The 23,169-nt window shown below is 48.1% G+C and overlaps 3 protein-coding genes across 3 annotated transcripts; 1 reads left to right on the plus strand and 2 right to left on the minus strand.

Annotated features, from left to right (window-relative positions):
* Window positions 1-1,650: 1,650 nt before the first annotated feature.
* LOC125545513 (uncharacterized) lies at window positions 1,651-3,401 on the minus strand. Its single transcript, XM_048709471.2, has 2 exons — window positions 2,899-3,401; window positions 1,651-2,295 (listed from the first exon to the last, which is right to left on the minus strand). Exons 1-2 carry the CDS (start codon window positions 3,314-3,316, stop codon window positions 2,216-2,218), a joined length of 498 nt encoding a protein of 165 aa, XP_048565428.2. The 5' UTR covers window positions 3,317-3,401; the 3' UTR covers window positions 1,651-2,215.
* A 4,462-nt stretch (window positions 3,402-7,863) lies between these two features.
* Window positions 7,864-14,753, plus strand: LOC147980860 (uncharacterized). Its single transcript, XM_087515776.1, has 2 exons — window positions 7,864-9,115; window positions 14,746-14,753. Exons 1-2 carry the CDS (start codon window positions 7,864-7,866, stop codon window positions 14,751-14,753), a joined length of 1,260 nt encoding a protein of 419 aa, XP_087371902.1.
* A 2,117-nt stretch (window positions 14,754-16,870) lies between these two features.
* Window positions 16,871-17,515, minus strand: LOC147980861 (uncharacterized). The gene has a single exon (XM_087515777.1). The coding sequence runs from the start codon at window positions 17,513-17,515 to the stop codon at window positions 16,871-16,873; it is 645 nt and encodes a 214-aa protein (XP_087371903.1).
* Window positions 17,516-23,169: the final 5,654 nt, after the last annotated feature.

Here is a 23,169-nt window from a genome sequence, read left to right on the forward strand (position 1 = left end):
TCATGAACAAGAAAAGTATCTGAAATTTCCTTCTGCCCTATATTATATCTAAAAAAATGCAGTAGCTCTCATTAGGTTGCGATCAAACCATGATTATTCGGCCCGTCAATCCGTTTCCTTTCATGCCACAGTTTTGGCATTCTTGCTAATCACTGCATTGACGCACTCCATCGTACCCTCTACTCATGTGCTGCACGCACCTCCCTTATGCCACGGCTAGACTAACTCCACGTTCAATGGGCCACAACCATTTATCGTCAGTGTACCGAGTCCATGTAACACATACGTGTGATTTTACATCGCCGTTTTCAAATTTCTTTTGGTCGTGAATTGACGGTTGATCGACCTCATGCATATACTCCCTCCGTTTTTAAATATAGAGTGTATAATTTTTGGCACGAAAATTAAAGAACGTACGTGGAGGCAAATTTTCACAAGTTCTGGACAAGATTACATCTGACTAATTAACATGAGAAAATAGAGGAGCCTGCATGATATAAGAAAATGTAATCAAATTCCTAAAAAAAATCCAAACGAGTGGTGCAACGCAATAAACCTTATATTTTAGAATTTTTTCTCAAAAATTTATACACAAGGAATGGAGGGAGTACTATATACGTGGACACATTAGAAAACTTGTACTCCCCACACTGATGATGGCAGTAGGCTAACTAATGTTCAATCAATCATTGCATCATCCGCGGCGCACAGCGCCGCATGCCACTGTTTCCGGGCCGCAAGATAAACAAATTAATCAACACTAGTTGTGCGCGCGGCTAGTCCAGTGGTTTGTTGCATCTGATCTGTTCTAGTCTTCTAGAGCAGTTGCATAGCACACCAAATTATTTTATCAAGGTGTTGGCTCGAGGTGGATTAGTACAGCTTAAACACGCATCAGATGTATATAAACGACATGCAGGGCAAAGTACAAATCCAAAACCAGCCGCCCTAAACGTATATCTATCATATCTTCTACTTTTGATCCCAAAAGGTAAAGCTATTCATGCAAAGCGGAGCCAGGATTTGGACATAGAAGAGTGATGGGCGAAGATGCAGTGGTCAAGTCTCACATAACAAAACATGGAATTGCCGGAGTGATTGTTTCTTTAACAGATCATCTATTCTTAATTTCTTGAAGGTTATCTGCTGAGCCACGACTTCGATTTGTATGTGGTCATCACTACAACATATGGACACACATGCGTCTATGACCTCTATGTGCAGCCGGCTGGAATCAGTTGCGCAAAGTTTATTCAACCAGTTTGATTGGAGAACCACTCATACTCATAGATTATATGGATGAGCTATGTAATCTCGAGTTTGGCCATTCTTTTTATTTGTTTTATTGTCTGAAACTTATTTCATGAACGTCTTATAATGCAGAAGCCGAGGTAATCCCCTTTTTGAAAAAAAAATCTACACTGGGAACAACATTTTATTCTTCATTGGGCACCAATGTAAGTCCAATAAGATCGTGAAATATATGTTGAAGGAATCCGCTGCCTTATTTCGGTCAATAGTGCTCAGTTAGCTATGTCGCCTGTGTTTTTTTCTCAATCTTGCCACGTCATAAATTCAGTTCAGTGGGATCATATGATATCCTGAATAACAGCAAACACAACTTGCTGTTAAGCTGGACAAAGAAATCTATTTCAGGGCAAACCGTTTCTGCACCTTTGCATTGCAGTACAACAAAATCAACAAATATGTTCATGAACGTCCTATACAGTGTCTACTCTTTGAAAGCAAATCAAAGTTCAAAGGAACATGATTGCAAGCTCAACTTATTTGCTAGAGCCAATAATCTACCAACATATTTGCAAGCTCAACTTGGCACAGTACAACACAGTTGGAGCTCCTAGTGATCATTTCAATGCAGAATAGAAACACTAGCAGCTCTCTGAATTGCATGTTTAAAACACCTCTGACAAATGACAAGCTTCTGATGCTTTCATTAAAGCTCAGACAACATATCGGCTCGAGATTTCTCGCTGTTCTGCGGTGTCATAAGTCATCTCCCTCTCTGAAGTTTTCGGAAAGCACCGATCTGTTATGTTATCCCGATAGCGTGCAACCGAAGCATCTCCTCGGTATAACATGTCTTAGAGCCATGTAAGCAGATTTCTTCAGCTTCAGCCACCTTCAGTTCAGCCCATCTTAGCACACATGTCATGGGATAAACTCGCAAACTCCCTAGTCCCGAGTTCCCGACCTACTAGGTGCAGAGTTTGACTGTGCATGCCACTGTCTGTGCCCAATACTTGAGCCGAGCTTTCACTTCGTCAGGATCATCACCTGCCAAAGCCAGTAGTAACTGATCAGCCATGAGCAGCATGCCATTTGTTGATCACAAAGAAAAATAGGACATCATCATAAATGAATAGCAAATCAAAGACAGCTCCAGGTGCTTCGCGCTGCTGGTTTTGTATGAAGATATAGTGATATACTCAAGGTAGAAAGATTAGAATTTTTTAAAATTTGCAAATTCTTATTTTTAGGGGTAATTGTGTGTTGGAGAGAGGAGACATATTTTCTGTGGGGACTATTGCTTTGCTTTGTTGTGAAGCTTGTCTTGGAGAAGGTAGTTCAGCTTATTGAGTTCCTTTTCTCTTTGTGTTTTATGATGCAACTGGGGATGTGACTTGAGTGGGGATCTCCCACACTCATGATTTCTGTTTTATAAAACTTTTACCGCTCCATGGTTCATCAACCAAAAAGAAACAGAGAGAGAAAATCAACACTCTGATGTTCTGATCGTTATAATAAAAGGCAAACCATGGAGGCATAAACACAGAGTTCTGCCACAACGGCAGAGAAACCTTGCCATCTTCGCGGCATCCCGAAACAATTGTAACGAAATCGAAACAGACGTGCACAGGACAGGAAAAGAAGTCTTACCAGGGCCGGAGATCTTCCAGTCTGGGATGGGTGTGGCGGCGGCGGGCTCCAGCTGCCCGACCAGAGTCCTCTGCTCGTCGAGGAACCTCCGCGTCATGGAGTAGCAGAGCTCCAGGCCGGGGAGCGTCCCGCAGAGGCCCGGGATCTCGTGGTAGGAGAAGCCGAAGCCGAGGTCGAGGCAGCCCTTGAGCTCCTCCAGGTCCTCCTCCGTGAGGCTCCTCGTCCTCCCCACCGCCGCGCCGACACTGCCACTGCCAGAGGCAGCGTCCGCCTCGAGCATGACGCACCTGCCGGTCCGCCGCCTCCGGGGCTGCCGGCCGTTGCTGCTGCTGCTTCTGGTGGTGGCAGGGTTGGCGCCGTCGGACGCCGGCAGCTGCGGCTGCGAGGAGAAGTAGGAGGTGGAGGAGATGGCCGCCATGCTCTCTCTGTCTTTCTCTTGAGACGTTTGTCTATCTGGAATTCGTCTGCTGCTGCTTCTTGGTCGGTTTCTAGAGTTGGCTTGGGCTGTGGCTTATTTATAGAGGCAGGGCAAGAGCTCGTTGGCTCATTGGCTGGCTGTACAGGAAAAGATACTTGTTTATTCTTAGGTGATTGATTAACTCATGGGAAGCCTACCTTTTCTCGGGCTAATTGTGCCAAGAAAACAACATTTTGAGTGTGACGTTCGTTTCTGTAGGAAGAGAAACAACTTATTCTATTTTAGCCATGCCATGCGCGAGGGCGTAGCTGGGCGCGTGCTTAATAAATAATCTGGCAACCAACACCTTGCTCTGAGCAAGTGTTCCATGGTACTACTACAGTGTGGCGGCCAACATTTCGTGTTAGTGATGACGGAGTAAATGTCACTCTCCTGCTGGTGATGGTGGTGGCGGTTTCGGTATTGCGTTCTCCAGCTGTACGGGACAGGATCAGGCGCAGATGTTGGATGGGTCAGGACCGGAAATTGCGTGCACTAGGTACGACGTTGTCGTCAGGCGGCTTGCATGGCAGGGGCCGGCCGCGTTCTCGTGCGTGCGGTACGTGGCCACTCCGTCAAGTAACCACCACTAGAACCCTAAAAAACCACCACTTGAACCCCTGTGTCGCCCGCACGCGCCCTCGGCAACATATATCATGTCACTCCAAGCCAGCGCAACAAGTTTCTGCAGCTGGCCTGGCTCTTTTACTTTTACGTACTCGCACCCTCGATCGATCGACATCGACCGACCAAATGGTTGCTCATCACGTACTCATTTGACCATGCCTCCGCTCCACGCAAAACGCAATTCGACGGCCTCGGTAACTAAACACCACTAGCACTCCTACTAGTTCTCTACTAGTCGGAGTTCTCTACTTTTTTTTTCACTACTGCTCCTTTCGTTTCTAAATATAAGTCTTTTTAAAAAATTTAATATGAACAACATACGAAGCAAAGAGGATGTGGTTAAGAGCTGGGACGTGCCGTGCTACTTTGTACGTGGACATGAGGTGGCCAGGTGGAAGCCCTACGCGGACCTGTGTGGATAAGTACGAGCACGAGCACGAGCAAGAGAAGTTGTGGCCGAGGACCGCTAGCAGCGCCGGCCGCCGGAACCTTTGGTGCGGCGTGGGGCAGAAGCCAGCCGCCGTGAACCCACGAGCAACCGTCCCTGGCCGCTTATTTGATCACCGCCACGACGCCAGCCAGCCACATTTCGCTTGCTCAGCCGCCGTGGGGGATACCAGCCACGTGATTTGTCTCGGGCTGTCTCTGTGGATTCTGGTGGTGGTGGCCGTCCAAGGCCCCGACGGCAACGTTGCACCATCCAGCCAGCTGCATTGCATGCGGCGTTGATGCATGCGTACGTATGGAGGAGTGCGCACGTACGTGCGTGCCGCAACCAGGCAACACGTAGGGAGGATCCTACGTGGGGGCTGGGGACTGGGATGTCGATATGCCCTGTTTTCTTTCTTTCCGGTCTCACGTGCTCTGTTCGGGATGCCATGATTGCGTAAACAGAGTGGATAGGATTTCAGGTGTGTCATGTCTAGTGCAATCATCCAGGGGTCACAAGGTTTCATTTTAGACGTTGCGGCTTGCCGTTACATCTTCTTAGGCTTGATCCTAGTTGATTATACCTGACGATGACAGTGTTTCGTTAGCACTCTTTGGAGTTGCTCAGATTTGATTTTCATGATGAAAACATAGAATCACGCCTTTGATGAGTGGATCAAGTGAGGGTGGTGCTTGAGTGTGGTTTCCTTCTTAGAGACATTGCTGCCAGAGAAGTTTTTCAGTTGTCCTTGTTTTGTCAAGAGATAGGTGATTGGTGCCGATGCTCGTTCTTGTAGTTCGTTGGTCATTTTTTTGTTCGCTTAGTTTTTTCTCTAGACATAACTTTGATTTTGTATGACTTTGCAATTTATTGATGTGGTCTTCTATGTGTTGGTGTTGATTGTATGCATCCTAATCATGCATAGATCATGTGTTTGCTCATTGTATTATATTGTTGTTTCCTTCTGAGTCAATGAAATTCACTCACTATCAAAAAAATATCTATACTGCCAAACAAAACCCATGTTGTTGTCTTTTTGCGGGTCACAAAACCCATGTTGTTGTTGCTTTATTTCTCCATGTCACTTTATGACAAAAACTTTCAGATTGTCGAATTAATCAGATCTGCCTCTTTTCCGCGACAGGGTCTTTGAATGGAACCGCTTTTGGATGATTGGACATGGAAGGATTGAAATAACAAAAGGTAATGTGAATCAACTGAGGTTGCCTTTTTCAAGCAAGTGAAATAGTGGATTTGTTGTGATATTTTTTATGAACATCTTCTAGAATTTGTTGCGTGGCTCGAGCGATGTGCCAGAAGCCAAGACGATTAGGCAAAGACGGAGATGATACAGTGAATGTGAGGGGACACAAGACGGGGCCGGGAGGCAGCGTAGAGGGGTGGCACAACGGCGTGGGGTGCCTAGGTGAGGAGCCGTGATGGGGAAGCACAATGACATTGGTCACGAGAGGCCAAGGCGGGTGCTGAGGGAAGGCGAGCGGAGGTGCAGGGGCTACTACAGACCTACCGATGATGGCGGCTGCTGTAGGAGGCGGCGCTGAGGACCGACACGACACCAAGGCATCGTCGTATGGGAGGGGGAGGGGGTTATTGAAACTTCAGCCTATGAGAAAACTGTTGATAGGGTAGATCTTATCAACTGCCACGACACTGGAAAAAAAATCAACTACCATGTTGGATACATCCAAGCACTCGATGACACTTCCTAAATATTGAATAAACGTGGTGACACCCTACACAATATCCATGAAATGAAAACGATCCATTGACAAATCTCAATGGACAACGAAACATCAGGTCTGGGATCACAAATGATCTTGGGCTTTTTGGCAAATTGCAAGCTTTTGCTCTATATCCGAAAATCCATCTGGACCACACATTAGCTGAGCTGGTGGTGCAGAGTTGTCCCCAGGAAACCCATTTTTTGTGGACAAAAGCCGTGCAATTTTGAAAAGAACGAAAAACAAACTTTGATATAAATGGGGTCTGGAATATTCTTTACTGACCAACACCACTACATAGGGTCACATAAAAGTCGTTTTCTTTTCAAGGACATAAAAGTCGTTTGTAGGTTGTTTTGGTGTTTGGGGTGATGGACTGACGGATGTTGACTTGCACACTGCGCCTTCACAAAAATTGCAAAATCGCAAGATGAAAATTTTCACGTTTGGAGGCTATCTACATAACCAGCACACACAAGAGAAAGATTCTCCTGAGTAGATAATACCGCCGTGAATTTCTGCTGGCCATAAAAATAGCGGTCCAAGAATCAATCGTGACGGTGCATGCATGTCAATTGTCGATAAAAGGGTGAAAACAAATGTGCATGGACTGGAAGTATATGTCTCATAAAGATTTATTGATTAGGTGATTTATAGATTTTTTCTGATGAGATCGACAACAGCTGATTTTTACAAACTAATCCACAGCCCCACGCCACTAGTGACAATGTGACATGTATACCCATGTAGTCATGTACAGTTGAGTTGTCTTGTCACTACTAGAAAAAGGGCTATAGATGGGATTGACACTAATGGCGCACCAGACAAGCAGTGCGCCATTAGTATATACTAATGGCGCACCACCTTCTGATACGTCATTAGAGTTAAAACTACTAATGGCGCACCTGGTCCAGGATGCGCCATTAGTATCAAATTTTTTTTAACTAGTGCGTCTGTCCAAACATACTAATGGCGCATCCAGACACAGTGCGCCATTACTAGTTGTAACTAGTAATGGCGCACCTGCCGGAAAGTGCGCCACTAATATTGTTTTTTTATTATATTTTTATTCCCTTTTTTGCAAAACTACTACTAGTAATGGCGCACTGTGGGACAGTGCGCCATTAGTATGTTTTTTTTTGCAAAACTACTAATGGCGCACCACCAGAAGGTGCGCCATTAGTAACCTGGATTACTAATGGCGCATTTAGAGTTGGTGCGCCATTAATAAGTGGGCAGCAACAAGATATTTTGGACAGCCTCTCCTACCCACACTCACTTTCTCCCCACTTTATTCTCTCCACCTCCTCCTTGTCTCGGGTGCCTTCTCTTTTTCACCTCATTTCCACCATAGATTCATTTAATTTAAGTGGTTAAATTACCTTGTTTTGATAGGTAAGTAAGGGGGGAAGCTATATTTATGTTGTTCTCCCTACAACAATGTGCACATGCACTTTTTATGGCCTAGCTAGATCTATGTATGTTCGTGGTGTTGCATATGTTTGTGGTGTTGCATATGTGTTTGTGTTTGGAGGTGTACCGGTATTTGAAATGCGATAGTTGCCAATATTTTGCCGGAATGTTGATTCATTTCCGTTTCGGCGAGAATTTTGGCATTAAGCATTCTTTTTGGTCCTATTTTTAGGGAAAGTCATACCAAAAATTTTCTTGGTTCTAAAATATCGTTTTGCTCTACCCCGCAGGCGACCATGGTCCGCATGATGACCGAAGGCATCGTGAATAGGTTTTTGAGGTCCGCGAAGGCCGAGATGCTTCAAAAGAACGAGACGGAGATAGGATGTCCGTGTCAAAGATGCAAGCTGAAGAGCCTTATTGCGGACCTGGAATCCGGGCAGGTGCGGGACCACCTGCTCTTGCGTGGTTTCATGGATGGCTATCGGTGGCAAGGTGATGAAGATGACTACGAAGTCGTCCATGGGGGCCGGGCAAGAAATGAGGAAGGGCAGCAAGACAACCACCGCGGCTCGGGCGGGCGAGAAGACGAAGAATCCCCAGGAGATGATCACGACGGTGATGCTGTACACAGTCATCATGTAGAAGATGCAGGACATGATGATGAGGAAGATGCCGGAGCAGACGACGGGCATGATCATGAAGATGATGATGCCGGCGGAGCAGACGACGCTGGACCATCGATGGGCTGGGTGCAGGACCCTCATATTCAAGAGTTGCTTCTCAAGCAGACGGATAACGCAAGAGCTGCCGTCCGAGAGAAAGCCAAGATGGATCAACTTGAGTTAGACGCGGTTACTCCATTGTATGAAGGATGCAGGCCCGAGGATACCCGCCTGAAAGTAACGCTCATGGCTCTGGAGATGAAGGTAAAACACAAAATGACCGACGCATGCTTCGACGAGAACATGTCATTCTGGCACGAACGTCTTCCCAAGGGGAACAAGTGCCCGACCAATTTGAAGGAGGCGAAGAAAATCGTGTGTCCTCTGGATTTATCGCACGTGAAATACCATGTGTGCATGAACAATTGCATCATTTATCGGGACGAGCACGCGGAGTGTACCATATGTCAGGTGTGCGGCGTCACTCGATACAAGAAGAGGAAGAAAGCTCCTCGAAAAGTGGTGTGGTACTTTCCGATCACTCCTCGTCTGCAGCGGTATTTCGCGGACCCTAATGTAGCAAAGCTCCTGCGTTGGCACGCGGATAGGGAGGAGAAGAAGCGAGAAGATGGCGCAAATGATCCAGAGATAGATAAAAAAGACAAGATGCTGAGTCACCCTAAGAATGCGAGCCAGTGGGAAGCGTTGAATTTCGAAGACCTAGAATTTGGGAACGATTCAAGGAATATCGTGCTGGGCGCGAGCACCGATGGAGTCAATCCGTTTGGCAGCCAGAGAAGCACACATAGCACCTGGCCTGTGTTTGTGTGGATGTACAACCTTTCCCCCTGGTTGTGCATGAAGAGGAAGTACATTCACATGAGTATGCTAATTGAAGGACCGAAACAACCAGGGAACGACATCAATCTGTATCTGGGGCTGCTGAAAGAGGAGCTTGACACGCTGTGGAAAACGCCAGCCAATACGTGGGACGCCGCAGAGAAAGAATATTTCCCTATGAGAGCCGCGCTGCTCACGACGGTGCACGACTATCTCGGTTACGGATATGTCGCGGGGCAGGTGGTCCACGGATTTCCTGGATGCGTCAGGTGCATGGATGACACAACGTATCGCCAGCTAGATAGAGATCCCGGGTCTTCGAAAACCGTGTTCATGGGACATCGAAGGTGGCTTCGCGACGATGACCCGTGAAGAAGACGCAAGGATCTATTCGATGGTGAAACCGAACCCCGAGGACGCCCGCGTACGAGGAGCGGCGAGGAAATAGACGAGCTGTTGAAAAATTGGAAAGACTGCCCACTGCCGGGAAAGAAGCAAAAGGCGCCAGAGCCGGGAAAGAAGCGAAAGGCGCCAGAGCCGCTGCTGAAGGTATGGAAAACGAGGTCTGTTTTCTAGGACTTGCCGTACTGGAAGATCCACCGTGTGCCTCACAGCCTTGATGTCATGCATATCACGAAGAACGTGTGCGAGAGTCTGCTTGGTACCCTGCTTAGTAGTTAATTAAGTAGGATCAAGTGCCCCGGCGTACTTGTGACTAATGCATGGCTTTTAGGGTGCCTCGGTGTCGATAAAAACCGAAATGATGAAAGCTTAGGCTTTTAGGGTGCCTCGGCGTCGAAAAACCCTCAATGATAAAAGCTTAGCTTTTAGGATGCCTCGGTGTCGACAAACCCTAAATGATGAGACCATGATCTTGTTCCTTGACAATAACCAACTTTTTGACCAAACTTTGTTCCTATTTATAGAGAAACATGGCCAACAACGATGAGGCCGGGGGTTCGGGCGGCAAGAAATTCTGGGAGCTGTCCCAGGAGATGGAGGAACAACCTCACTTGTATGAGGACGCCGCCTTCCCCACCGATCCTGAGACCACTGATGGTACCGCCGAGGATGACCCCACTGATGCCACCATTGATGGTGCCGCCGAGGATGCCACCACTGATGATGGCGGCGCACGCACAGATGGCAGCCAACCGAAGAGGCAACGGAAGGACCGGCGCCCGACCGTGCTCCGCACCCTCAAGGAGGAAGTTACTGAAGTGGACTCCGACGGGAATCCAACGACGCCCGAACGAATAGTCAAGGGGTACTCGCTTCAGCTCGGGTGCATTCTCCGGAGCACCGTCTCGATCAACACCGAGAACCTGAGGCATCCTGACCGAGGAAATTTGCGCAACCTCCTCTTCACGAAGTTGCACGAACGATACAAGTTCCCCGCTGAATTTGAAAACACAAGCCTCAAAGGGAATAAAGTGAACAATGCTGCCGTCACGAAGATGAGCAAGGCCCTGTCTACTTGGAAAAGCAATGTGAAAAGAATGATCGAGAAAGGAGTTATGAGAAGATCAAGGAGAAAAATCCTTCGATCACCGAAGATGACTACAACGACTTCAAGATCAATTGCTCGAGCACCGCAAACTCCGAATCAAGTAAGTGGGGGAAAGAAATGCGGGAGCTGAACTTAGGGGAACACACACTCGGTCCCGGCGGTTACAGAGTGGCGGAGCCTATATGGGACAAGGAGGAGGCGGACCGTGCCGAGCAAGGCCTACCGCCCCTCTTCGATAAATACGGTGACAAGCAGACCAGGAACTTTGTCAGGGCCCGGTACAAGAAGGACCCGAAAACAAAGGAGCTTACCACGGATCCGAAAACCAGGGCGCTTGAGTTTGTTCTGGTAAGGAATACACCCCCGCGTAATTAGCTCCATATGGTTGCATTCTAATTAATGAAGCTAAATTTCTAAATGGTTCACATTCCTTCCGCAGGCGACTGAAAGCAGTAGCGCGGGGTCGACAAAGAGCAACCCTTGGGACACCACTCTAAATAGGGCGTTGAATGTAATGAAGAACAAGGATAAGCTCAGTAAGGCGACGTCAGCTGGTCGTGTGGCCGGCAAAGGCTTGTCGACAAAATGGTCGTCATACTATAACACTGGTGGGCGAAAGGAGAAAAAGACCAGCTCGGAAAGCCAGGCGCGCGAGGTTCAAGAACTCAGGGCACAGGTGGCGCGGATTCCGGAGATTGTCCAAGAGCAAGTGCAACAACAACTCGGAGCGACGATCACCGCCATTGTGCCTACCTTGATCCAGGGGATTAGTGCGTGGATTGTGGGCGGCCAACAGGGGCCGCCCCTGATTCCTAGCTTCACGGCCAGCAACTCGCAGAACACAATGGCGGGGCCATTGGTGTCTCCGGCGGAGGCGGCATTGGTGTCTCCGACGCCGGCACGGGAGCTTAATGCACCCGGGTGTACGTCGGCCGGCACCTCTGCAGCAAGCGGCCCCTCCGTCAACTGCACGCCCGCCGTTGGCGGTGCCTCGACATCAGCCGAGCTCGACGCCATCATCACGGTAACTAATTAAGCCTCTCTCGGCCGAGGACTTCATCTCCTTGCCTTTGACTGGGCATCCCTGACGCCCTACATGTTTTCGCAGGGCGCCGCCGACGTTCCGTGCACTCTCCTGCACTTCGTGAACAACGAGTTGGTCGATGTCGCCAAGGGCAAAATCGTTCAACCGGGCAACCCCTTGTTCCACGGTACCCCGATGCCACCCAACTTGTTTAGGGTTCAACTGGTTCGGGTGCTGCCAGGCTGCGACGAGTTGTTACCTCCGATTCGACCCGCCGGGGCCGACGATGATGACGTGATGACCCTCAGCGCCTGCCTGAGCTGGCCCCTGCTTTGGCCGAAGAGCCAGATTCGTTTGGGGGCGGGGGACACCACCCCAAAGACAACACCGCCAGTCGTGCCGGCGCCAAGTCGGCCCCATGGCAAGACCGCCGCAACGGTGCCGGACATCCCTATGCCACTGGATCCAAACATGCATATGGCACAGGATCAGAACGACGACGACGACGATACATTTGCCAACGTCGATCAGTACTTTGCCGATCATGGGTACGGTGGCGACTTCATGGGGCCTCCTTCTCAAAAACCCAACCCAACAAAAGACGTGCGCGATCTAGCTGGTACCGCGGAGAAGCCAAGTTGCAACAGGCGTCGTCTGCAGTTCAGCTCTCAGGAGACGCCTCCAGCTGCCGACTTCACCGAGCCTCAGATAGGCGAGGTGCGAAATATGATCAGCCCCAACACACTCAAGAAGGCGGTCTGTGAGCAGAACTCGGTCCTATTACAGGAGAAGAAGAAGGCACGCAAAAAAAAGACTAACAAGGGTGCGGGCCAGCCGGCACCGAGTACGATCCGTGCTCAGGACGGGCCACCTTCACCTGAGGATATCTCGAGGAGGGTGCATGTGGCGGGTAGGCCGATGCTACCGAGAAATATGCTCGATGCTGCAACCGGTGCTATGCGGAGTCTGCATGACAGTGTTCTTTCTTTGGAGAAGCGGCGTCTCGGAGAGAAGGATGTGGCATACCCGGTTTTCGCGGCCAAGGTGCCAGAGGGCAAGGGCTTTGTGGATAACTCCAACCGGGGTACGATCGTCCCGCGGTTTGATGACATCCACGCTATGTTGAACCTTCATCCGCTGCACTACACCTTCGTTCGGCTATTTTCGCTGAGTATGGAGATGCGGATCATTCGCGACAAGACCCCGGACATCGTGATAGTCGACCCCTTCTACATGCGTGCCAAGATCTTGGGCAGCGCTGGGGACCGGCAAGTCTCGAGTTCTTACCTCGAAGGCGTCATTCTGGCAAACCAAGATAAGGATAACTTCCTCGGGCCTTACTTTCCCGAGTAAGTCCTCCCCTCAACTGCCCCGTAACATATGAATTCTTAGATTTCGATCGTTTTTCTTTTAACATTCCGTGTTTTCTGCAGTGACACACATTGCACGCTCATCCTCCTAAGCCCCAAATATTCCATGGCCACGTATTTCGACCCGGACCGTCAGTCGAACGTAGACTACACAAATGTCAAGAAGGTTCTTGATGATGTTCTCCCCGGCTACGTCAAATCTGGAGGCACCTTCACCAGGCCTATTCGTAAGTACGGCAAGCACGTGTTCTCCCACAATACGACGTTCTGCTGCGTCAAGCAGCCGCCTGGCGGTCAGAAGGGTGCCTACTACGCCATCCATCACATGCGGGCGATCGTACGGGACCATCATCAACTTCTGCTACCGAGTAGACTCAAAGATTGGGCCGCGAGCGTGTCGGCAATCCAGGACGCGGACATCAAACAAGAATTTTTTTCGCATCCAGTCGGAGTTTGCGGAAATCATCCATCAAGATGTCCTTCGTACCTCGGGGCAGTTCTACCTCAGAAATCAACCGTCCAACAGTGACATCGACACAATCCTACAAATGCAGGCTGACAACGCCCGTTGTTTCATGACTCCCACGATAGACGACGGCTTCATCCACGCTCCGGTCCCTTGAGTCGAGTCGAAAGCAGTGATGCTGTGTCTAGTTCTGAAACATCGATTGGCTCATGTTGTAATTAAACTTTAATGAACTTGTAGTATGTCTCTTTGGTTTCGAGAGTCGTTCAACTTAGATGTAATCGATGCTATTAATGTCTTGCTTTTCTCTTCCGATCGTTCTGTTGCATACTTATATATTGCTTATGTATTGTCTGTGAATTGGTACTAACGTTTCGTTTGGCTACTGCATAGCGATGCCGTGGTATGTCGTGTACAAGGGTAAGGTTCCCGGAGTCTACGACGACTGGGAGGAGTGTCGGAGACAGGTTCACCGATTCAGCGATAACAGTTACAAAGGGTACACCACTAGGGCCGAGGCCGAATCTAGATACGCCCGCTATCTAGCGGGAGAGGGGAGGGAGCGTTGGAGGAACCGGATGAAGACGAGTTTCATCGTGATGATGCTCATCGTGATGACCGCAGCTCTCTTCTATGTGATGGTAGTTTAGATGATCGATATCGACTTGTAATGTGAAGACAAACTCGCGGTCTCGAGACTTGTAATATAATGTTCTATCTTTGTTCGGTCTTTTCAATTCGGAGACTAATATGATGAATTGTATTCAGAGACTAATCTTCTATTGTATTCGATGAATCTGTTGTTGATGTGTGCTGTCTATATTTTGTCCAATTATATATTTTGTAACCTGTGCAAAAAACAGAAAATTAAAAAATAAAAAAGCCTGATATTCATACTAATGACGCATCACATTATAGTGCGCCATTAGTATGCCAAAGGATACTAATGGCGCATCATTAAACAGTGCGTCATTAGTATGCCGAAGTTACTAATGGCGCATCCTGTTGTCGTGCGCCATTAGTATGGCAAAGCACCTGGGTATACATGGCCCCCTGGGAGGCATACTAATGGCGCACTATTGTATATACTAATGGCGCATCTGAGGTGCGCCATTAGTATAGCAGATACTAATGGCGCACCAGTAGTAAAATATACTAATGGCGCACCACTAATGCGCCATTAATGACCAAATTAGGTGCGCCATTAGTAGGCCTTTTCCTAGTAGTGTGTGCATGAGCCATGTTCCTTTATAACAACAGTACGTAGTGCTGCTCTTTTTGTTTAAAGTTTGTCATTTGATAGGTCCTTGAGAGCATACTTTTCATATTCAGCCAAAGAGCATATTTTCGTGATGTTAAAATTAACAACATTAATTTACACTGCAATTTTGTATTGTGGTGCATTATTCGTTTACATGCATTTGTTTATGTTGTTTGCACTGGTTAGATGCGTTTTTTCCATAATCTGCACAAACAGTTTAAAATTGTGCCCTCGGTCCGAAAAGCTTGTCCCAAGCTTGTCCTTTAAATGAATGTATTTAGCACTAACTTGATGCTAGATACATCCATTTGAGGGACAAACTTTTCTGAACGAAGGAAGCAATTGCTAGCATAAATCTGCACAACCAGTTTCAAATTATGTAATTGCTAGCATAAATCTCAAACATGATATAGATACATACCTGTCTTCAACGTACATGCATTATTGTGTTAGTACTAATCTAGCAAGTTAATCTGAATTGCCAAACATGATTTTGTTTTGAAACAATAATACTATATCAAAAGTAAATTACATCTCATCATTCAGCAACTGCATGCTAAGCCTTATATATCCAGATAAATAATGCTATGAAAAGGTTACAGTGATGCATTGGCAGGCATGGAAAATCAGTAATGTTCAACAGGAGCGAAATGAAGGTTCCATAATTTCCACTTCATCTCACTTTTTATAAGCGCGAATACTTACAAGGGTGGACATACAGATACGGCAAAGTCTTCCTGGAGAGGAGATTCGGCTGAGATGATCATTAAAATGATTAATGAAAAAACTGATTATTTTGAACTCCAAAGGCCAAAGCTAAACTATACTATACTACCAATCATTACATCCGCGCACTTGATCACATACGCGTTGTTCCTCGAAGATAACCGCGCCGCGTAACAAATAAACAAATTAAGCATTTTTTCAAGAGTAACAAATTAAGCATTTAGGTGTGTAGCTAACCGATATATATATATATCGTATATATAAATCCAGTGTTTTGTTGCACACTAGCCAGGCCAGAGCTGTTGCATCCTAGATATTTTTGCTTCAGGCAGATATTTTAAGCATGTAATGCAGTGCATGCACATATATACGACATGCAGGCCGTTGCCCAGCTATAGGTTACTGGAAAACATTCTGGTCTCCGAGTCCAAAACCAGCTAGACACCCCTAATCTAATTTGTAGTATATACAGTATATACTTTTTTGAAACGGAGGCAAAAGCTTTGCCTCATATATTAAACCAGAAAGAGTTTGTTACAACACACAGCCAAGAATCGGCATGACAATTATTCTCGCAACAAAAAAGACCCTAATTTCTTCGCCCCGGCCTTGACCCAAAGGTTTGTCTCCTCGATGATGGTGTTCAGTAGGATTTGCGGAGGTGCACTCTTATGCCTAAACACCCTTGCGTTACGCTCGTTTCAGATAACCCACGAAACCAGCATTGTAATTGATGCCTTTCACTTTTCGGTCGCTGGTGCCCACGGTGCACATGCTTGCCCACCACTCGTGGACGGAGTCGAACAAGTGCCAAGTGGAAGTGTCCAAGTCGTAGATGTGAAGATTCTGAATCACCATGTTCCAAAGGTGGAGAGTGAAGCGACACCGAAAGAAAAGGTGGGGACCGCATTCCTGAACCCCCCTGCACAAGGGACAAGGGCCACAGTTTGGCCAACCTCGCCTCTCCAATCTATCGGCAGTCCATATCCTATCCTGAAGCGCGAGCCAAGCGAAGAACTTGACTTTCGGAGGGGCCCAAATCTTCCAAACCATTTGGTCCAAGGGGGAGAGGACCAAGCCCAAAAATTGTGCCCTATAGGCGGAGGCAGCAGAGTAGTGTCCAGAACTCGTGTGCTTCCACAGAATATCGTCCTCAACAAGCTCGTCCAGATGCACCTCTTGCAGCAACGTCCAGAGGGTGAAGAATTGCGAGACAAGCTCGACGGAAACCGAAGCGGGTGGCCTGATTTTGATAATCCACGCATTCTCCTTGAGGGCCTCCCGAACCTTCCAGTACTTTCGGGAGGAGGCCTCGAAAATGAGTGGAGCAATGTCTTTGGGCCTACGACCAAGGAGCCAAGGGCTGTCCCAAAAAGGTGTCTTTGCACCATTCCCGACCGTGATGGTTGTACAGGCATAGAAAAAGCTGAGGTCGCCCTCGTCACATGGGTTCCCGCCCCCAACCCACAACTTCGTGGGTTCTTTCCACTCGTACCACGGCCACCGCAATCTCAAGGCCCGCGCAAACTTGTTGGTGTTGAGGACCCCAAGCCCACCAAAAGCAAGCGGCCTGCTCCACAATGTCCCAGTTGACCTTGCACTTTGCTCCCGTGGTTTTATCCGACCCAGACCAAAGGAAGGCCCGCTCAAGCTTGTCGATGGTTTGCAGGATGGTGGGTTGAATGACAAGTGACGTGATGAAGTAGATCACTTGGGAAGCGAGCACCGACTTGACAAGCGCAGTACGGCCAATGGTGGTAATGTTTTGACCCTCATATGTTGTCAATCTGCTCGCGACCTTATCCACGAGAAATTGAAGATCAGCAAGCTTGAGCTTCCACACAGAGAGCGGCAGACCCAAATAGCGGAGTGGGAAGGAGGCCCTAATAGCCGGAAGACCGCGGGTAATATGGTCCAAGTCGAGGTTGCCGCACCTGATGGGGACCACCAAGCTCTTATGAAAGTTAGTGCACAGGCCGGTGACATCCCCAAAGCCCCTCAGAATGGCCGCAAGGTTGTCCACATCCCTCTTGATCGGCGCGACGAACACAGCCGCATCATCTGCGTAGATAGAGGTTCGCACCATTACCCTCTCCCACGGATCTTATGCAAGAGGCCCTTCCTCGTTGCCACGTCCAGGATTTGCTTCAGAGGGTCAATGGCGATGACAAAAAGGAGGGGGGAGATGGGGTCTCCTTGCCATAGACCCTTGCCATGCTTGATGGGAGAACCAGCCACCCCATTCAAGAGAACCCTCGAAGATGAGGAACAGAGGAGAGCCGCAATCCACTCACGAAATTTGCTAGGGAAGCCTCATCTCCGCAGTAGATCAAGCAAATACTCCCACTTAACCGAGTCAAAGGCCTTTTGAATGTCAAGCTTGAAGAGGAGAGAGGGAGTCCTGCTCTTATGCAGCCGACGCGCAAGGTTTCTAACATACATGAAGTTGTCGTGGATGCTCCGTGTTTTGATGAAAGCACTTTGGGCGTTAGAGACGAGGGCGGACATGTGCGGGCCAAGCCTGACAGAGAGCACCTTCGCGATGATCTTCGCGACCGCATGGATGAGGCTAATGGGCCTAAAGTCGACGATGCTCTCCGCCCCATCTTTCTTGGGAAGCAACACAATATTCGCAGAGTTGAGCCAGTGCAGGTTTGCCGTGTGTAAGGAGTCAAAGCGTTGGATCACCCTCATGAGGTCGTGCTTGATGATGCCCCAGCACTTCTTGAAGAAGAGACCGGTGAAGCCATCCGGCCCCGGCGCCTTGTCAGTAGGCATGCTATTTATCACCTCGAGGACCTCCTCCTCAGAGAAGGGTGAATCAAGCTCGTGTAGGTTATGCGACTCCAGATTGAGCTCCTCCCAATTGAAGTCCTTCGTGCTTCTGTTTCCTCTTTTCATAACTTGCGAGAAGTGGTCATGGATTATTTTCTCTTTGGCCTCGTGCTCAATCACCCACCCTTGATCATTCATGATGCGATGAATGTGGTTTTTCCGCCTTCGCGCGTTGACCCGATGGTGAAAGAATTTGGTGTTGGCATCTCCTTCTTTGATGTTAGAGATTCTAGCACACTGCTTTTTGCGTGCTTTTTCAAGCACGGCCAAGCTTATGACCCTTCTCTTAAGGCGGGCCCGAAGATCACACTCCGCGGGGGAGAGAAGCCTTCCCTCCTGAGCAATGTCGAGGCGTAAGATAACCAAGAGGGCGGCATGGAGGTGGACCTTAGCCTTAGAGAAGAGGCCCCTGCTCCACTCCGTGAGGCGCAGCGCCGTTTTCTTAAGCTTGTGAAACAGAAGGATGTACGGGTATGTGTGCTCAACAGGCTCGGCCCATGCCTTTTGGACCACCTCACTGAAACCGGGCATAGATGCCCAAAAGTTCTCGAATTTGAGGGTCCTGGGCCTCCTTGGACCTTTATCCTCGGCAAGCAAGAGTGGGCAATGGTCAGAGAGGGACGAAGAAAGCGCATGGAGCACGTGATCATTGAAGGTTGTGTCCCACTCCGCATTGCAAAAGAAGGAGTCGAGCTTGCATAAGGTGGGATTTGATCTCTCGTTGCTCCATGTGAACCTCCTGTTCTGAAGGTGGATTTCTTTGAGCTCACAGCTATGGAGCGATGCGCGGAACCGATTGATACGGCTGCAGTTCACATTCCTCTTGTTCTTATCCCGAGCCCGGTAAATCTGATTGAAGTCCCCAGAGGCGAGCCAAGCCATCCCCGCGGGCGGTTTCTGGGTAGCGAGCTCATCAAAGAAAGCATCTTTGAGTGAGTGGTCGGTGGGGCCATAGTCGGTAGTAATTTTGAAGGTCACACCCGAGTCTCTGACACGAACCATGGCCGAAAGGCAGTAGGTAGCCACGGTGATATTAGTCATCTCCACCAAGAGGTCGTCCCAGAGAAGAAGGATCCCTCCCCTGGTGCCATTAGCCGGCCGCTGCACGAAGCTACGCAGCCTGTGGCCCCCCAAAAATGCCGCCGTGTATTGATCAATAGCGTGAAGCTTCGTCTCCTGTAGACACACCACTTGACAGGAGGAGGAAGCAATGGTGGCATTAACGGTGGACCGCCTGTCCGGGCAATTCAGTCCCCTAACGTTCCAGCTCAAGAAGTTAACTGGTTGTACTTGCATTAGTAACCCACAGCAGCCCTTGAGCACAGCCACACATCACAGATTAGGACAACCATAGGATGCAGATGAAATGAACTAGTGGCAGACTGCCAATATAAAGTGGCAACATCCAGAGCAAATGGGTGAGCAAGCACCCATGTAGTCCTGAGACACGGCGTTGAACTAGCACGCCAGCAACTAACTACCCCTGGTAATATAAGTAGGTGCACTAACATGGCAAACAACAGTCCCAGGTTTTTTGAGCAGCAATTCAAATTGCTGCCTGCTGTAGCACGGCTTCCTCGTCTCTCTCCAAGTCCAGGGCGCCTCCACCTCCATGCGCCAGGAGCGCGTCTTCGACAGCAGCAGCTTCAGCATCATCGAGCTTGAACAACCCCCTCATGGCAGCGAGCACCTCCGGCGACAACTGCTCCTTGAAGCGATCCGCAAATGCGTCCGGAACCGTCGTAGTCACGTCCTCTCCATTCTTAACAATGCCGAGGGAGCGACAGACAAGGATCTCTGCCGCACGAGCTACGGGCGCACCCTTGGGGCGGCCTGCCGCCCTCGTCTTGTGCAGCGAGAAGGCGCCATCAATAGCAGAGATGGTGAGTCCAGCCATCGTCTTCCGACATGCCGCAGGAGCTCGTGGAGGAGTTGGGGTCGGAGTAGGTGTTGGCAGAATGGCGTCCTGGCGGTCTTCAAAAAGCGGTGTGAGGCATTGCAGGCCAACCACACCGGACGCATCAGCCCGACGGCGCCGTACGGGAGAGGGGGTGCGGCGCACCGGCCCGTTGGACAGCGGCGGCGGCGTGGGGGAGGTCTCAAACCCAGGGGGTCTGGTGGGAGACGGCACCGGCAGCAGCATCATGGGAGGCGCACGGAGCTGGAGAAGCGCGGGGCATGGCGCGCCAGGCATGAGCGATAGTCTAGTTTATAATGTATCTATCCTAGTCTAGTTTTGGTCCCACGATGTGAAGTTATACATGGCAGTTGGTATACAAAGACATAAAAAAAAGGATAAGCAGCAACCAGAGCCCCATGACCCATGAACCAAGAAAAGTATCTCAAAATCATGTCCGCCATATATCCAAGAAAATTAGGAGTAGCTTTCATTTGGTGGCAATCAAATCATGATTACTTTGGCCGTCAATCCGCTTTCTACCACAATTCTTGGTCCTCTTACTAATCACTGCTTTGACCGGAGAGTGGAGACCCTCAGCATCGGCTATTATAATGCATGTATGCTGCAGGCACCACCAGGCAGTGCCCTCTTAACTCTCTTTGTTTAAACAAAATTCTAAAATCAGATTGATCCAGTGTTCAAACAAACAAACAACAAGATACTTGAGCCGCGCGAATTAGTTGTGCGGGTAATCCAGTGTTTTGTTGCGCTTGACCTGTTCTTGTGTACTAGCAGTAGCAGAGCTGTTGCACCCTAGTAGAATTTTGATTGATCAAAATAGGGGCTCGAGGTGGATTTATAATTTAAGCATGCACATACGACATGCAGACCGTTGGCCACCTATACTTTAACGGAAAAGGGTTTCTGGTCTCCAAATCCAAAAACAGCCACCCTAAATGCATAGATCTATCACCACATCTATCTAAAATAGTCTTTAGTTTGGTCCCGGCCAGAAAGCGAAGATATTAATGTGAAGAAAAAGACATAAGCAGACACCAGAGCCCCAAGAACAAGAAAAGTGTTTGAAAATTCAGTCTACCATATCTATAGAAAATCATCTGTGTAGCTTTCATTAGGTGGCAATCACATCATGATTACTTTGGCCCATCCCCTGGTTAATAGACTAACATGGCGTAGCACTATATGCGCGCCTCTACACTTTCCTGGAACTTTATCAAACATTAAGATCTACTCAAGCATAGCAGGTAGTGTATGGTAGCTCTCCAGCACTGGTTCATTATACAGGGCATGGTGTTCTCAAGAGGTGCACTTAGTAGTAGCATCGAAGCTAGCTATCAAGTTGTATACATAATCTAGTGTAGTTAGTATTCCCTCCGTTCTATAATTTGAACTAAAACCACGACAAGAACTATGGAACAAAGGAAGCACTGTGCAAATAAACAATGTTTACAGATCTGACTACAGATCTTACACAGCCATCTGACTACAGATCTTACACAGCCATCTGACTACAGATCTTAAAGCAAGCAACCATAACACATATGTTCCCATGACTTGCTTAGTCTCTTGTTAGGAAGGTTCTCTCCTACTCCCTCTGTCCCACTAGTGTAAAAAATGTTCTTATATTATGGGACGGAGGGACTATTTTTGAACCAACTCTGTTCCAACTCCTGGAGATGCTTCACGGTTGAGAGGTCACAGGACACCGTCTTCATGTTCGGCATGGCACCAACACATTGGCCCGTAAGTAGGGTCTGTATGCGCAACAGTTGGCCTGAACACCCCACAACTAGCTAAACTCAAGCAAAACGATACGGCAAAGAAAACAGAATGAAACTACAAGTACAAAGGCAAAACTTAAGCAACAGCAGAAGCTACCACCAGCACTAGTCAGGAGGCCGACCAGAGTCTTCAATATTGTGAGACACTGTGGCAGGTCAACATCTCTAAACTTCTATTGCATCAATTTTTGACACAAATTGCATCGATTTGGTGTGGACACGTAACAGAAAATATGCTAGTCATGGATTCTCAATCATGTGGGTGCAAGATTAAAGCCTTACTTTTCAAGGTGCAAAGAGTTCACTCCTTGCTGAACAGGACTAATCATAATCAGTTGGCAAGGATCCTACAAAGCATGCTAAGCTGCAATAACATAATTTAGTCCAAGCAATTGATTGCTAAGCTATATACATGGGGAAATGCAGGAGAAACCTGAAGCTTAGACTCAGCAAATGCAATGACGACAACAGGGATGATACCCTTCCACCAGCCTCCATCAGTGCAACATTGTGACCAGTTTTCCATTGCTTGGTGGTTCAGTGGGCATGCATAAATTTTCTCCACAGCCAAAGGCAAATAAGTACAGCAGTACAACACTTGATCAGTTGTTGTTTCTTGAACTGCCATTACTGACAAGAGGTAAGCTATTTCTAGATCAGGAGCTACAAGATAACTTAGGCTGAGAAAACAAAATATTAACTGCGTACCACAAGGAATATTTGCACATGCGAGCATTCAGACATCTGCTAAACTGCTTGCTAGCTCATCCAAGATGGTTAGTGTTTTACTAGCTCAGACATCTTGAAATATGTTCTTGCATTTTTCCAGTAAGATGCGAGAAGTGCTCAGCACGAATTTGCCAAAATGTGTTGTGCTAATACACAATTATATTGACAATGCTACTCACACATTCTGCTATTCACTCTGTCCTTTGTGCTTTAAACTAATGACTTTATTAGGTTTAGTTAGTTTTAAGTCATAGTTGCTTTCAATTACGGAAAGCAAAAGGAAAATTGAAATGTTTAATGCACCATGAGTTCCAGCTTACAACAGCACTACATTTGCTTGGACGTAAACCTAGATTGTCATTTTCTGCCTACAACTGAATGAAAAGAACGACATGGAATAAAGTATTTCCAGTAAAATGACGAAAGGTGGGGCCAAAGTTCTATTCCAACCAGGGGAGTCCTACACTATGTGTC

This window comes from Triticum urartu, chromosome 3A (assembly GCF_056163025.1).
Source record: "Triticum urartu cultivar PI428250 chromosome 3A, HENAU_Tu73, whole genome shotgun sequence".
NCBI classification, from domain to species: Eukaryota; Viridiplantae; Streptophyta; class Magnoliopsida; order Poales; family Poaceae; genus Triticum; species Triticum urartu.